The following is a 16,405-nucleotide window of genomic DNA, read 5'->3' on the forward strand; positions in this document are numbered from 1 at the left end:
CTTGTGATCTAGAAGTTATACCAGTCTGGTTAGCGCGTGTCAACATTACACGCAGACTGCAATTCCGTCTTGGGGTTTCTGCACAGCTATAGAGAGGAAGTAGGTTTTCTTTAACCCTGTTTTATTTTAAACCACATTACAATTTGAGTACAATTTGATTAACTGACAACTAATCTGTTGTAAAAGCGGTCTGCACATTAAAGTTCCAGTACATTAAAATCACAACATTCAACTTAGATTAAACAAAAATGGGTTGCAAAATGGTCACAAGCCATTACGTGATATTACTAATATATTACAACATTAAAAATATCATGTGTTTATGGCGACCATTAACAAAACGTGTGCTTTGCCTGTGTTGTGTATGTAAAAGTTCATCTTAAATCTACATCCACCCGTGGTATCGGACAGACTAAGAGATTTGTGCTGTATACTCAGGTTAGTGGTGACACCAGTACAAGTGTCGAGACATCTCTCATTTCTTAATAGTCTGCGTCCAAGGAGCCAGACTTTCTTATAATTTTTTTTAAATTGTCTTGAGCAACATTTCATCAGGCTTTCTGTAGGTCTTTTAAATGTTTTCATCAGACATTGGCTGCTTTTTCACTGATTTTCAGTCCATTCCTTGCACCTGATCATTTTCAGATGGATGTTTGTGTTTGTTCTTGTTTGTTAAGCTGCTTAACACTGACCTGTGAATCATTCAAGTATAAAAAAGGCATCTAACTCAAGGGACGGACTGCTGTTGTGACAACACGTAACAGACATCTTAGCAAAGAACCAATTTTACATTATATCTTCAGACATGTGTGACTAGCTGCCTGTTGCAAAACAGAATTTGTGCAATTTTTTTTAGCTGAATCACTGCACACAATTACAACTCTAAGTGATGCATTTAAAATTTTTTAAAACTAGTAGCATCAAGATATACTTGGAGTACCAAAGTACTTAGTAATTATTATGTAGAATGGAATAAAACTGGCAATTCTACTATACAACTTGACTAGAATTCCTGATATGTTAATATATGTTACAGCTCAATAAAGATGTGGTTAAAGTACTTATCATTTCACAATTTTACATTTTAGTTTTCTGACTCTGTAAATGTATTCAAGGCTTTAGAGTAAATGTATTGGAGAAATATTACAATATATGCATAAATTATTTGTACTAAGTATAAAGTATTATATAGAATTACATTTTATTTTCCATCACTGAACGTATGTCACTGAAAGACCAACTATTCTGCTTAATTTAATAATGCAACAAAATGAAGTTCTTCTGCTTCAGTCATAAATGCAATATAGTGTGTAAAGATATAAATGTGGCACCATGTGACAGTTCAACACATACTGAAATATAATGCAGAGTGGCTCTGAGAGAATCTACATTCTCAGCTTTTCCTGGTGGATTTTGTCCCTGCTAAGTCACACATATAGAGATAATTTACTCTTCTGTCTTTGCCTTTTTCCAGCTGTGAGAGACCCAGTGAAACAATGCCAGAAACCAAACGCTTCCCAGGAAATTTTAACAAGATAATGTTGTATTTTTAGGTGTTAATCATTACAATCTTAATCATTTAATTTTGCCTATTTTAGTTAGATGTGGTGGACATGTATCACTGGAATTTCCCTTGAATGGCTTATTTAGGAGGTGGTTGTCATTTCACTTTGGTGTAACCATGACAAAATGATGTCACAAGGGCAGTACTCATTCAAAATGTGCCTCTTCAGAATGCTGCAGCATGAATGAGTGCTGAAGTCATTCCCAGCAGGAGGAATGGGGTGTGTCAGGCAATGCAATGACTCAATAACACTGCATTTTGGACTGCAATCCAGATATATGTCAACATATAAATGGATATTAAATGCTCAAGCTGATATTTCACGTTGTTTTACACACAGCTTGTCACACACACAGATGAAGCTTTCATTTAACATATGCACCTTTGGGAAAGTGAGCCTGCTGACATTTACTATAGATAGCATCCCAAAAAAACGTTGGCTGATAATACGTTTGCATACAGTTCAAAATCAGCCTGTTGCTCTATTACATCTCTGTAGATAGAAGACAAGGTCTTTAAGGACTTTGCATGCTGAGATAACCTTTTCTAAAAGGAAGATTATTGCTGCTTTTTGAGGCACTACTGCGTAGTAAAGCTTTTAGCCCTCAATACTAAAAATAATGTAAATACCATAAGACACAGTGCTGCTTTTTTCACACTGCCTTATAAACATGTTTTACATGCTGCTTTTGCTCCGGGCTAAATCTGTTTGCTTGAGCTAATTGTGGTTTGGCCTAAATACACAACCAGTGTGTGGGGTTTGCTGAATTGTTTATCTACTGTCTCTTCCTCCTTCTTTCTCTGTCACTTTGAATTCATTCAAATCAAAAGCATGTACACTAAAATGAAAGTACACACACTTTCATTCATAACATTTTATGTGTCAGGACATAAAAATACAATTTTACCTTCGGCAGGTCGGATCAACTACATAACACAACATATTTCACCAAGTAATTATATATTTAACAAAAATTCAGCCACTTTGCAGGAGCAGTATACAAAAACTAAATGTAAACATCAGCCAGGTGCTGCTAATCAAATGCACTCGATTATCCGATCATCAGTAAGTGTGAGCACTTCTATTATATCCAGATTCTTTCTGACTTATAGTCTTTACTCTCAACAGATTTTCTAAGAATATTTGACACAGTTTGATTAACTGAATTCGTTTGTATTTCAATCAAAAATTCAGTATTGGAAGCAGTATTGGAGCCATCTGAAAAAGAAAGTACACCCTCCTTCAGATTTGAGGTTTTACATATCAGCACATCTTAAAATTAGGTAAATACAATCTCATATGAACAACAAATTACATTTTATATTACCTGTAAAATATAAAAATATAGTACAACCTTACTGCTTCTATAGGAATTAAGAAGGTAGGTTGTGAACGCCTCTAAAAAAAACCCAGAAGTAATTGCTTTAAAGAAGCAGTTGTTGCTGCCTGTCAGTCTGGGGAAGGTTACAAAGTTTTAAATTTGAAAGATTATTCATAAATATTCAAGATAACCGTCTATCACCCTGAGAGGGAATGTCCCGACCCGACCGAACTGACCTTGAGGACAGATACTCAAAGAAACTGCAAAAATACAAAGATCTACATCTCAGACTCTACAGGCCTCAGCTAGCATCTTAAATATTGAAGTTCACGACAGCACAATTAGAAAAAAGACTGAAAAGGTATGGTTTGTTTAGAAGAAGCGAAAGCCTCTTTTCTGTAAAAAAGAACATGGCAGCACGGCTTAGGTTTGAAAAACGGTCCTCGGCCAGGATAATTAACTTAATTGTTCACTGGTGCGACCATTAAGTTGGTCAATGAACGTGGGGTGTTCTTAGTTTTTCACACACTGTTCTGCATTTTGGCTTAGGTTTTGTTAAATGAATAATGTCACATTATATTCTAATGCGTTGTTCTTTTGAGGTTGTATTTACCTAATTTATCCTGATGAGAACTGTATGGGTGTACTTCTTTTTACCATGAATGTATATTAACAGTCGCTTAGTGCTCTGAAAGAACAAAAGATTAAAATTCAAACAACAGAAGTGTGTCAAAAATGTTCAGATACAAATGAGCTGCCATGAGTTTAATGTGTGAGCCTGCGTTTAGTTCTCGGTGTTTCTCATCTATGTCTCCCTGCCAGTGTTTGAACACAGATGGTCGCAAAGCAGATGAGAACTGTTCAAAGCTGACTCATATCAAAGGCCCTCTGGCTCTTTTGAAGTGTAGTGTTTGCAACAGGTGACATTTTGGGCTTAAAACCATTTATGACTTTGAACAGTAGCCGTGGGCTGAACCTCCCTTTGACCCAGCAGGTAAGGAGAGGACAGATCAGGACGGAGGGAGACAGAGACCGAGGGAGTACATGAAAGTTAGTATCCTATCACTTCATGTTCGGCTGATTGCTGCAGGCCAGCGACACGAGGACGCTTCATGCAGAAAACCAAGCAAGTAAAGAATCAGGATAAAATTTGGAGCAGGGTAGTATTTTTTTTTTTTTTTTGCATCATATCTGGATAACTTGAAGAAGTCTTTGTGTTTTGTTGAAGACAGACAGACTGAACAGAAAAATTAAGGTAAGAATGATGTTGAATGTAGGTACTCTGTGGATACTCTGTTCATCCATTAAAATTTTCACTGATATTAGAAGAAAATTTTAAAATGACACTAAATAGCCAAAAGCATTCACTCATCTGCCTAAAAGCACATATGACATCCCATTCTTAATCCAAGGATTTTATATGATGTCGGCCCACTTTGTAGCTAAAGTAGCTTCAATTCTTCTGGGTAGGCTTTCCACAAGGTTTAGGATCGTGTTTATGGGAATTTTTGATCATTCTTGCAGAAGCACATTTGTGAGGTCAGACACTGATGTTGGACGAGAAGGCCTGCCTCGCAGTCTCTGCTCTAATTTATCTCAAAGGTGTTCTGTCTGGTTGAAGTCAGGACTCTGTGCAGGCCAGTCTAGTTCTTCCACACCAAACTCGCTCATCCATGTCTTTATGTTACTTGGTTTTTGCACTGGTGCACAGTCATGTTGGAACAGGAAGGGGTCATCACTAAAAAGTTCCCAAAAATCTGGGAGCATGAAATTGTCCAAAATGCCTTTGTATGCTGAAGCATTAAGAGTTCCTCTCACTGGAATAGTTCTCCACTGCCAGTCCAGCAGTGGCGTACTTCACACCACTCCATCTGGCTGCTTGGCCATGGAAAGCCATTCCAGGACATTCTCTATGCTCTCTTTTTGAACTAATCAGGTGAACATATGAAGTTTGCAGGTCTGTAGTGATTGACTCTGCAGAAAGTTGGAGACTTAATTTTAAACACCTGTGGCCATGGAAGTTATTGGAACACCAGAATTCAATTATTTGGATGTATGAGTGAATACTTTTGGCAATATAGTGCATGTGCAAGGTTTTCATTTGTCATAGTAATCCAATTAGTGCTCTGATTACAGGATTGAGGCATTTCTGCATCTATATATGATATGATATTATTAGTATCAGAATGATAAATGACTGAATGCCCTACAGCGGTGATGTTGGACCCTCTGTCAGACTGTAGCCCGCTCATCAGTGCAGCATCCTCTGGGAAGCTCCGTCTAGTCCGTCTGCTGGTAGAAGGTGGAGCAGAGGTAAATGGGCGCAACCCTAAAGGAGAGACAGCTCTGCTGGCTGCCTGCAAGGCCCTGAGAGGGGAGCCTGCTGGGCCTGAGACAATTAAGCTCCTCACATACCTCCTCCAGAACAAGGTCAGTCCGCAGTGACAAATAGTCACCATTAAATACAGACACTTGAATGTAAACATGTGCATACAAGTTCAGCAGTTTATTGACTTAGGTGTATTTTTAATGCATAAAAACTGTACTTGCTCTAAGAGAGGAGAACTTTTAATGCATAGTAAACAGGCTTGTGATCTATCCAGCTCTGCTTGTGTAACCCATCCAACTAAAAGGGTGTTCCTGAACATGTTGGCACCAGAGAACAGAATATAACACACTGTGAGTCACAGTTGAGAGCCACAATACAAAAGCAACAGTGCCAGATCAGTTCTAATTAAGAGAGCATTAGCCAAATTGCACAGAGTCCTGCTAAATTTGGTTTCTATAAAATATACACTTGAGCTTTCCGAGTGACTCCTAACACCGGACCATTTCTCTTCTGGGATTATCATTTATCACTGAGTTAATCACTCAATTGGATCTTTTGCACCAATCAGGCAGATCCTAATGCAAAAGACCGGGCGGGCCGTACTGCGCTGATGTACGCCTGTATGGAGCGTGCGGGAGCTCAGGTCGCAGCCACACTCCTTGCTGCAGGAGCCGACCCAAGCATGGAGGATTACTCTGGAGCCTCAGCTTTGGTCTACGCTATCAACGAGCAGCATCAGCCTACTCTGAAGGTTAGTAAGGAACAAAGAAAAAAATGAAATAAAGTGTAAATCAATACATTTAAAGGATGGAAGAGGATATTATGGGGTTTGGCACTGTTTATATGTTGGGGTTTTAACCCTATATCACCCTAAGATAGAGTTAATTTCAGTTAATTGATATCATTTGGTTCATTTTAAATGATTATCATTAAAACTACCAGGATGTAATAGAACTCCAAAAGAAGGAGATTTCACCTTCACAAAACCTGTAAAGTTACTTTACCAGCATTCTTGTACTTCAGGTATTGATGGATGCCTGTCAGGCCAGAGGTCGTGACATCATCATCATTGCCACAGAGCTGGGTGTGCATGGAGGCCCTGTGACCAGACGCTATCTGAATGTTCTCCCATCCCCAAACATCTCACCGGTGTCCTGCATGTCCCCATCTGACATCGTCCTGAAGACAGGCTCGCCAAACTCACCCGAGGGCGAAAACATCTTCAACTTCAGAGCAACAAGTGAGCAATGAGCTTTGTTTAAAGGAAAATGCCTTGGTTTAATTGAGTTATGGTGTATCCCACACCAGCAGGCACTCTTCTTTTTTTCCAGGGTGAAATGGCTGTACAGTATACCCCCTCAATGTCTTAAATAAAAAGAACTGGGTGCATAAATTTGAATTTATTTTGGACTTTCTCTAATCCACAAGTTATTCAGACACATCTGAATAAGTTGTACTTACATACAACTGTTTAAACTGATGATATTGGAATATGCAATTGTTTAGAAATGGCTCAGAGAGACATTACCAGTTTGTTTGAATCTTTCTTAGATCTTCAGTGAGTTCCTTGTATACTTTTGACCCTGTGTGGATTAGAAAAAAACTTATGCATCCAATTCTTGTTTTTTAAAGTCAATAAAGATGTCTGCTGTATAATCATTCCACCCTGGAAAAAACAGAATTCAAAGGAAATCATTAAAAGCCAAAAATGATCTTGACAGTCATGCCCATGATGACTCCATGTAAACTTCTGACCACAACTGTATTTCAAGACACTGACACCACTGTTGGTTTTAGTTAAAGTTCCAACAAAGCTGCATTTCTGACCACACCAAACCAGCTAGAACTGTCACTGCGGCCCTCACAGCGTTTTCCATCTGAACAGAAACATTTCATCACAGGATGAGTTCTGATTTTCAGAGACGCTTCTCTTTAAAGGATTAGCGGACCCAATGCATGTCAACAAAACACTCCCCCACAGCATAACGGATTCCCTAACCAGCTCTGAATAATATTATCAGAGTTGTCTGGCTATACCACCTTAAAATGGGAGATCAATACCGCAATCTCTATATGCAGACACTTGCCTCTCCTGGATAATAGCAGATCAGCACTGAACAAAAACAAGTCTAGACAGATGAGAATAAATGCCTTGTGGTTGAAATCATTAGCTGCACGCTCATTCCCGAGGAGACAAAATGAACATGTGTTGCCAGGGTGAGTGAAGCTTGTAATGAAAGAAGCTACAGGTCCCGACTATGAACTCGATTTGTACCATAGAAGCAGAGTGAATAAAGACAGATGGTTGTTATGGGAAAGATGTGTCATGTGAGGGTAAGTGATGAACTGGGGAAAACCTGGCTGAATATTTTTAGAATTTAAATCACACGCTATGCACAACATATTTATATGAATGTGCAGCTTTGCCTTGCTTTATTCTGGACTGAAATAGGATGGATTGCCATGGCTTCCTGCGTGGCACTGTGAGAGGTGTTCAAAGTGGGCAGATGTAAATCACAGGGACGGAGATATCATCTCACAATGTGACCACTGCTGCAGCTTATCTCTTCTAAACAACCAGAAGGAATACAGCATGAAACAGTAGACATTATCAGTGATTTTTATCATAGATGTTCACCTTTTTTAAGATACTATATTGATAGATTAAAAGCCTTGTATGTATCCAACAGGGACACAGCTTTATGACAAATATGAAGAAACATTACAGCAACAGAGAAAGGATGCCTCTTCTCAACAGCTTCTACATGTATGATTTTAACCCCTAAAACTGACTTATTTTCTTCCACCAGGCCAACGAGGAAGTAGCAGCAGCATTAGCAGCAGACGTCCCTCCTGTGAACCACTGAGCCTGTGCAGCTCTCCCCCTCTCAGACAGAGAATATCATCTGAACCCTGGCTAGCGATTCACAACCTGGCCTGTCTGAACAGAGCTTATGAGGAGGGCATGAGGGAGAGGAGCCCACAGGAGGAGAGAGACAGAAAGGATTTGAGAGGGGAGAGAGGAAGGAATAAGGGTGAGGAAAATGAGGAAGAAGAAAAGGAGTCCCATTTTGATCATTCCAGAGTGGAAGAGAGGAGACGAGGCAAGGTTCAAAGGAGAGATAACGGATATGGAGGAGGGAATTACAGCCGCAGCCACGAGGATTTCCCTTTGAAGGCTTCTCATTCAGTCGTCTCGCTCACTGAGATGAGCTCTACTCATGCAACACCCGGCAGCATGGTCCTCAAACGATGTGTCACTCCTGCAGGGTCACTCTCAGACAAAAAGCTCCCCACCTGCCTGCCCCCTCACTCCCAGCTCCGCAGGAATACCCTCCCCTCTGTCACAGTCGACCCTCCTCTGCTTCACCTCCCTCCTTTGGTAAGTCAATCCACATCTTACCTCCAGGTTCCAACCCAGGTTTCACCAGCCAAAAGCAGAACCATGGTGTTTCTGCCTCACCCACCCAGCTCCTCTCCTCCCTCTAGAGCATCAGTGAGGCCAGCTCCACTCCCTCCACTCCCCTCAGCTTCCTCTGTCACCTCGCTGGTTCCTCCTTCTGCCTCCTGCTACAACGAGAGAAACAGGAGGTCACTGCGTCGTCACTCAGTGCAGCTTGAACAGCTAAAAGGAGGAACGCGGATGAACTATTTAGACATGTGAGACCATATTATATTTGAAGGATAGTGGTCCCAGTGTCATTTTAACAAGTTAGGCCCGTCAGTACTTGGACTAGTTTTAGGCTCTACCGTAATCATGGGAAGAGAAAAGTTTGGAGAAGGAACAGAACAGCAGAGAATTTGAAGCATACTGCAAGATGATAAGAAAAGGAAATACTTACGATCTATCTTAAGCACCGCACATCATCCATCAAACATGGTCGAGGCAATGGTATAGACACATATGTCTGCCAGTGGAACAAGGAGTTTTTATTGATGGTGTGACTGTTGATAGAAGTCACAGGATAAACTCTGAAGTGTGCAGGGCTACAACACTTGGATAATGAAAGAAAATGGGATATTCTTCAATCGCCAAGTCAGTTACCTGATCGTAACCCAATAAGACATGTTTTTAAGTGCTTTAATTTTCTTCAGATACTCCAGCTTCCATCCCACAATCTAGATATGCATGTTAGGTCCAGTGGTGACCTTAAATGTATGTTGTAGGTGTGATTGCTAGCATGAATGGCTGTTGGTCTGTGTTAGGCCTTTAACAAACTGTCCAGGGTTTATGACAGCTGGGACAGGCTCCACCTTCCCTCAAAACGTTGAATTAGATACAAATACAGCCTCTGAAAAACAATTAATGAAACACTTTTGTTATACCTCATGACTCAAAGCTGAAAAACAGCACTTCAGTCACATTTTGATTGTTTGATTTAACACTGTGGTGGTGTCCAGAGGACAGTTGCTGTCCAAAAACTTACAGAGCTTGCTGTATACTCAGACTTGTGATTCTGAGATGGAGTAAGGTTTATTAACTAATTTTAAGAGGATACCTGCTTAAATTCTCATTCAACACGAGCAAGCGATAAACTCAAAGCGAGCTGTGGAAACCTTTCACAAATATCTGGGTTAAAACACAAGTGTTTTGTCACAGAAGTACAACATGAACCAGCAGAAAGAAATGCAATGAAAAAGAAGGCTGATATGATAAGAAATTGAATAGTCAATCAACAGATAACTCAAACACACTAACAATGGGAAAGTGGAGTGTTCTTAGCATTAAGTAACTTAAGGTTTCTGCAAAACTGTTTAAATAATTAATTAATTGTAAATTAATCTCTGGCTGCAGCCCACTTGTTGATTCTATACTGAACACAATGGAGAAATAAACTGTATGAAACGAATATTTAGAAAGAAAAAACTCATACATACCTTTTAAAATTGACTCCTGTTCATCAACTTTTACATTTAAATTGGAGGCAAAAATTTGTATTCATGGCAAAAGGAGTGAAGTCATTTTATTTATTTTTAATATGTATCTACAACAAGGGGGACACAGGCAAAAAACGACTGACAACTTGATGAAAATTAAAACAAAACAAACAAAAAAAAAATACATTATCAATGCAGATTTCCCACCTTTTTTCCAATAAGCAACATTTTTTTTCGTCTAAAGAAACTTTACAATATAAAGAAACATACGAAGGAACCTCTTATTTTACTACACAAGACATTTAGGATCTGAAACTACCCTAACATGAGATACAAAGCAACTCCCCAAGGACAGACTGCCTCATATTCAATACTGCTTTGTCATCAAGAGGAAAAATGAGGAACTGAACAGGAAAAAAACAAACAAAAAACAAACAAACAAAAAAATCTTTACTCCCCACCCCCTCCCCCAAAAGTCCTCTCTTAACCCTCCCCACCCCTGAATGTTACAGTATTATACATCAGCACAATAGAAATACAGAAATGATCAACGTTGTGACGGCTTTACTTACAGGACAGAAAGAAGTCGGACTGCATTTTATACAACAGCATTTCAAAGTACAGGGGAGGAAAACGCCTCTTCCTGCACCACCTCCACCGCTTCTTAGCAACAAATCTGTCCCACGTGTTATTGTTTTCCCATTTTTACTTTCCCAAACATTTCTCTTGCCTCATTTTTAAATAGATTAAAAAAATCCTTCATAGTAAAGCATGTACTCTGGTCCCTGGTGCTTTGGATTGAGAGCCAGTGTCCTTTGTACCCCTCCTTTGCGATTCAGTTGTGTCAAGAGGCTACAAGTTTAATTATAAAAATGTCCTCTTTACCTCTGTTTTTGCAAATTCATGGTCAAAAACAGAGGTAGGTTGGTTTTTCCCCCCAATAAATTTCCAATAAAAGAGGCAGAGGAAGAAGACTTATATCTCATCTGAAGCTGAGTTTTTCAGGTACATGTGTGTGACAGTGAATTAGCTCGACTACAAAAGGTTTTTCCTCCCTTGTCCCGCTGGACCCCTTGACACAACAGCGCCGATGCACAGTAAAAGCCCCACTTTTGTCTGTGATGAGGTGAAATAGCATAATAGTCTATAGCAGCTCCAGTTTCTGTTTCTCTCGTCATTCATATTATTTCTGAGTAAAAGACACGCCGTCTCTGAACAAATACACAGTTGCCCAAATCAGCTCGTTTCTGATCAACTGTTAAAGTCGTGATTTGAAATATCAAAACATGTCAATGATATCAAAATGCATTTTACAGTATTTACAAAAAAAATTAAAATTAAAACATGGAGAGTTGTACCCAAAAAAGAAAAAAAATTATCAGAGAGGGGTGGTGTGTGACTGAGTGTCTGTGTGTCAATGCTGGCCTATTAGAGAGGTGAGAATAGGGAAGCAAAAGGAAGGGAGGCCACTCGCTACAGTCAACAGAGCAATGCCATTGCTGCTTCCTGACCTGCCATTCTCCAAAATAAAGAAAAACACAGTTGATCCGATCAGCAGATGGCCAGAAGCCATTTCACCACAAGCAACCGCAAAAAGAGGAAGGACAGCACATATTCGAACGAAAACACCTGCAAGCTAAAATGAGCGGTGTGTGAAAGCAAGCGCCCGCAAAGCGCAGACGGACATCACAGTGTGTGGGGGACCTCATCGGCAAACGAAAACGATCCAAGTGTTCACTACAGGTCAGCAGACAGACTAACATGTTACGTATGTACACGACAGAGTGAACAGTGGGAAGCATTAGTGGGAGCGGTGTGAGTGTGGTCAAACTGTGGACTCGTGATAACGTCAGCACCTTTGGGGATGGATGGAGGGGGTCTAATGATGGAGATAAGGAGATGCTGCTGAGTGGATCTGCATATTTACACAGTTGCTACTAGTTCTGCAGTTGAGAAAGAAATAATAATAATAAAAAAAACAGGGATAACACTTAAAAAAAAAAAAAGGAACAATGATTCATAAGACAAATTAAAAGTACATAAATAAATAGAGCTGTGCATTTTACTGCAGGGAACCTAGGAGACTCTTCTTCTGGTGGGAGTTACTGAGCAACAAGTTAATATTTTAGATCTTATAAAAGGAAGTTGCCAACCTCCCAAAAAATAAAAAACCAAAACAAAAATAAACAAAAAAACAAAGAACCAATTAGTACCGTGAGGAATAAAATCTTACCTGCAGGGGGCAGTGTGCTCACACGGAGCCTCATGTTACACAGCAAATAATTACTGATTTCTGTGCACGTATACTGTCTTCATCATAATAAATGTGCCCTTACAAACAACAGAAAATTAGAACCTAATCTTAAAATGATCATACCAATAATCATTAATAACAATAATAAAAATAGCAATGATACAATACATACACAAAAAAAGGAAAATCCTGTTCACTGATCATCACAACACCTCTGTTACAAATGTACACACAAGGAGAACAATGTGGGGGGCACGAAGGAGGTCGTTTCTTCCCGACCTGCCGATAACCCCATCAGGAACAGCAACAAATCAAAAGACGATGATTAAAAAAACAAAACAAAAAATCCAAAGTCGTGGTTGAGACGCTTCCAGGCAGCTGCTGAGAGACCTGACACTGTGTCATTAGGGGGAGGGCTGTGTTTCAAGTCTCTTTTCTCCCCCTTTCTCTCCATTTGTCCTCCTTCCCTCGCTCATTGTCTAGACCCTGACAGGAAGCCAGGGAGGCTGGGGCCGGAGTCAGAGAGGAGGCTCTTCCTGTTGCTCTGTGACTGCTTCCTATTCACACCCGCAGCCAGCTTACATGCTCCGGGAGGGCCCGTCTTAATTAGAGTCCCAGCATGCTCAAGGGCTGTCCCAGAAGGCTGTGGCCGTAGAGTTCCCGAGTGAGAAGAGGGGAAAATTAAAAAACAAAAACGGGGTGGTGGGTTGGGTAGTAGTGGGTCCCCGTTTGAGGAGGGGACAGAGGGCGTGTGTGGGGGGAGGAAGGGAAGTGATCCAGTCCAAGGTGAAGAAAGGATTCAGTTGAAGGAAAAAAAAAAAAAATCAGGTGTAGGGTTACAAAAAATAAAGAGGGGGAAAGAAATAAATGAAAATACAAAAAAAAAGGAAAATAAAATCACACACTCATCGTCATGTTGGGTGAATACTGAAAAGAGAGAGAGGGAAGGGGGAGGAGGGCATAGATGAGTGGATATGTCACTGACAACATTTAAACACCAGAGGGCGCTCAAACCCCGCCCTGCAAAGCTAGAGGAAGCTCAGACTAAGGTTGAAGCCAAGCTTTAACTCACCAGACTCAGGCAATCAGAGCTTTCTGCTGTATGTCTAATAAGGGCTGGGAATGGTACATATATGATTTGTATGGACTGAAATCAATCCTAGCTTTCAAACAGATATTTAGCATTTATCCAGCAGCTGTTTAACTCAGATGATACCCTGCCCCGCTACTGATTAGCCGAATCGAGTGATTAAGGCTTGGCTCGAGTTCTAGTCTGTGCACCCCGTGGCTCTTCAGGCCAAAGGTAAGAGACCATTACAGTTTTTTATGCAATACAAGGAGCAGTACCCCCGTCCACCTGCTCTGTGCCAAACACAAGGCTGACAGATACTGCCACTTCTAGTCATTTAGTAAATTCTTAAAATGAAATAAATCCAGGTATTTATCATATACTCAAGTGCAGCAAACATTTATGTCGATCAACTGCAATCACATCACTGATACAGAGGGAATTGTATGAGCTTTTAAGTGATTAGTAAGCGGCTACAATGCAAGCAGAACACAAGTTATTAATCCACTATATATATATTAAAAAAAACACTATTCCACACATGTTTTTTCCCTCTTTTTTTTAGACATTGAAAATTGTATTCAGTGTAGCAGGTTTTGCTTTTCAGGTTTATCAGGCTGTGTCCCAAATTACAAAGTATATCATAATATATAATTAAACCTAAAGAGGAAGAACAACTTTTTCCTAATAAAGAGTTCAGTCCAAGTACAAGCTCTAAATACTCACCTTTAGACATTTTTTTTTAAATTCTTGCCTCTGTATGATCAGTTAGATATAGTCATCATAACTGAACAGCTTGGGCTGTGAACACACAAACCTACTGTTTGCGAGGGGCAGCCAATCAGAAGAAAGGTGGCTTAAAGTGTGAGGGAAGTGAGCTAAAACAGCATGTATCAGACAGCGGGTGAAATGAAGCACAAAGCCCGGTTTTAGACAAACTGGGATTATTCTGATTTGTGAAACATGCAAAGCTACTCTAGTCAAGTCTAAGAAGAAAATATGAAGCATAACAGAAGCTATTTAAAAGTATAAAGACTAAATAAGAAATAAAGCTGCACTTAAAAACAAGCCTAAAACTAGTTATTTCAAAAGGTCTGCTTGCTTCCTTGTTACCAAAACCTGACCTAGAAATTGAGCTGGGTCTTTTCAGGCCCTGTTGTGTGGCCACAGGCCTCCTTTGCGTGTGAGCAGAGTCACGGTAATAAAATTAGTTTTGGCGTGAACTGCTGTTATTTTTGTCTGTGACTGATTGTTAATTCCTACTATGTCATGCTTCTCCTCATATTAGTGATATCCTCTTCTCGTCCGTATGTGTCTATTTAGTTGTGGTCTGACGGTCACTGGTTTGGGCAGGTTTGCCATGAGCTAGTCATGAATCTGGACGAGTAAAGAACTTTTACTTTAAATTGCTTTTTAACACTTCCATGTGTCACAAGACTTTTTTTTTTTTAATGGCGTCCATTGAAAAGCAACACTGCTACCTTACTGCTCCAATACTAAGATGCGTTTAGACTAACCAATTCAGCTAAAGTAAATTAATAATCTGAAGTGGGACCAAATTTCATAAATATTACCAAAACATTTTCAACAGTCTGAGATTAATTCTAAAAAACGAGGTGCACCCTCTGCTTGCATTCTTCCACTGGTTCATGTCAGGATGTCAAGGAGAACTGTTAAGGGGTCATGAGATGCCATTCATTCACTCTACTCACACTTTCGCTTTGGAATGGGTTCAAAAAGTTGCCGCCCATTTCGCCGTCATCTCTCGGCGTCCCAGGAGGGTTGTTCATGCCCCCCATGTTATTGGGAGAACTCTAGAGGCAGAAACGGAGGGTAAAAATCAACGTTAAACTGATAAATTGTTTCTTATTGGCAACACAGTTGAAGTGCAGAATTCAGATTCTGAAAAAGTGCTTTAGTTTACAAAAATACCCCAATAAGAAGCGTTTATAGAAAATCTGATGTTGACATACCTTTGGCAACCCATCCATATCCCCAGACCCTGAGGAAGTAAAAGGAGATAAACAGGTCAATTGTTTTTGTAAGCAGTTTCTGTTTGTACACACACCAAACCATCAGTGTTCAAACCCACCTAGTGATCCATTCATGTGGTGTGGCTCCATGGCTCCCATAGCTCCCATTGGCCCATCAGGCCCAGGTCCCATAGGGAACTGGTGAAAAGGTGTGGAACAAATCTAATGAGTAACCGCTAACACGATTCTCCATCCTTGACCTCTCTGATATAATTGTGATGTTTTCAGCCCGAGGTGAAGTTGAGATTGTTTAATTTATTCTCCCTACTTCATTCCCAGTCAATTCTTATTGAGCTCACTGTGGCAGCATTAGGTTTCTCTAATGCTGGATTGTACTGGTGCCCAGTGATGTGGTTATAAGCCCTATTAGAAGTGGATTATATTTTGAGGGCAAGACTGTGTAATTTTAATCATTACAATAGCATCCATTATTTTAGCCAAGAATCCATGTGCAATATCTGAAAAATTAAGCGAGGCTGCAAAGTTAAACTTCTAAGAGAACAGTATAGTATTACTGTTAAAAAAGAAAAGTTATGGGAGACTCACATTGGGTCTGTTGCCTCCAGGTCCAATTGGATTCATCATCGTATAGATGTTTTCACTGGAATTAGTTGAATCTAAGAAAAAAGAGAACAAAACCTTCAGTTTTGGGATATCAGAAGGTTGATATAAAACCTCTGAATCAAATATGAAAACAGGAAAGTAGACATGAAATAATGAGAGCACTCAGACTGACAGCACTCGGTGAGTGGACACACTCATGCTTTTTTTTTTTTTTTGTAAGTGAAAGGGAAAATGGGAGACACTTCTATTTCTAATGCACAAGTGTTAGTGCTGGGGACACAGTTAGGTGACGCACCACCTGGGCTGGGCATGATGGGAGTTCCAGGTGGACCTCCTCCACCTGGAGGACCCTGAGGAAGGAAAAAAAGAAAACTGTAAAATTATACTCATCG

General features: G+C 40.0%; 2 protein-coding genes across 12 annotated transcripts in view; one reads left to right on the forward strand and one right to left on the reverse strand.

Moving 5' to 3' along the window:
- The first annotated feature begins 3,426 nt into the window (after positions 1–3,426).
- On the forward strand, positions 3,427–10,036 carry LOC102078839 (ankyrin repeat domain-containing protein 34B). Of its 11 annotated transcripts, XM_025901004.1 has the most exons (7): positions 3,428–3,610; positions 3,709–3,806; positions 3,878–4,141; positions 5,099–5,316; positions 5,784–5,966; positions 6,239–6,455; positions 8,026–10,036. In XM_025901004.1, the coding sequence occupies exons 4-7, from the start codon at positions 5,104–5,106 to the stop codon at positions 8,877–8,879; spliced, it is 1,467 nt and encodes a 488-aa protein (XP_025756789.1). In that variant the 5' UTR covers positions 3,428–3,610; positions 3,709–3,806; positions 3,878–4,141; positions 5,099–5,103; the 3' UTR covers positions 8,880–10,036. The 11 variants fall into 11 exon arrangements, with proteins under 11 accessions (XP_025756790.1, XP_025756789.1, XP_005477272.1 ...); XM_005477215.4 differs by having other exon boundaries at positions 3,428–4,016; positions 4,115–4,141; XM_025901006.1 differs by having other exon boundaries at positions 3,428–4,012; positions 4,115–4,141.
- A 133-nt stretch (positions 10,037–10,169) lies between these two features.
- zgc:110158 (single-stranded DNA-binding protein 3) overlaps positions 10,170–16,405 on the reverse strand; it is a 37,270-nt gene continuing 31,034 nt past the window's right edge. Inside the window, 6 exon segments of the mRNA XM_003442918.5 lie at positions 10,170–13,274; positions 15,129–15,230; positions 15,390–15,418; positions 15,509–15,587; positions 15,996–16,066; positions 16,309–16,363. Coding sequence (XP_003442966.2) covers positions 13,245–13,274; positions 15,129–15,230; positions 15,390–15,418; positions 15,509–15,587; positions 15,996–16,066; positions 16,309–16,363 — 366 coding nt within the window. The 3' untranslated portion in view covers positions 10,170–13,244.

The sequence above is a fragment of the Oreochromis niloticus genome, linkage group LG19 (genome assembly GCF_001858045.2).
Source record: "Oreochromis niloticus isolate F11D_XX linkage group LG19, O_niloticus_UMD_NMBU, whole genome shotgun sequence".
In the NCBI taxonomy this organism is placed as follows: domain Eukaryota; kingdom Metazoa; phylum Chordata; class Actinopteri; order Cichliformes; family Cichlidae; genus Oreochromis; species Oreochromis niloticus.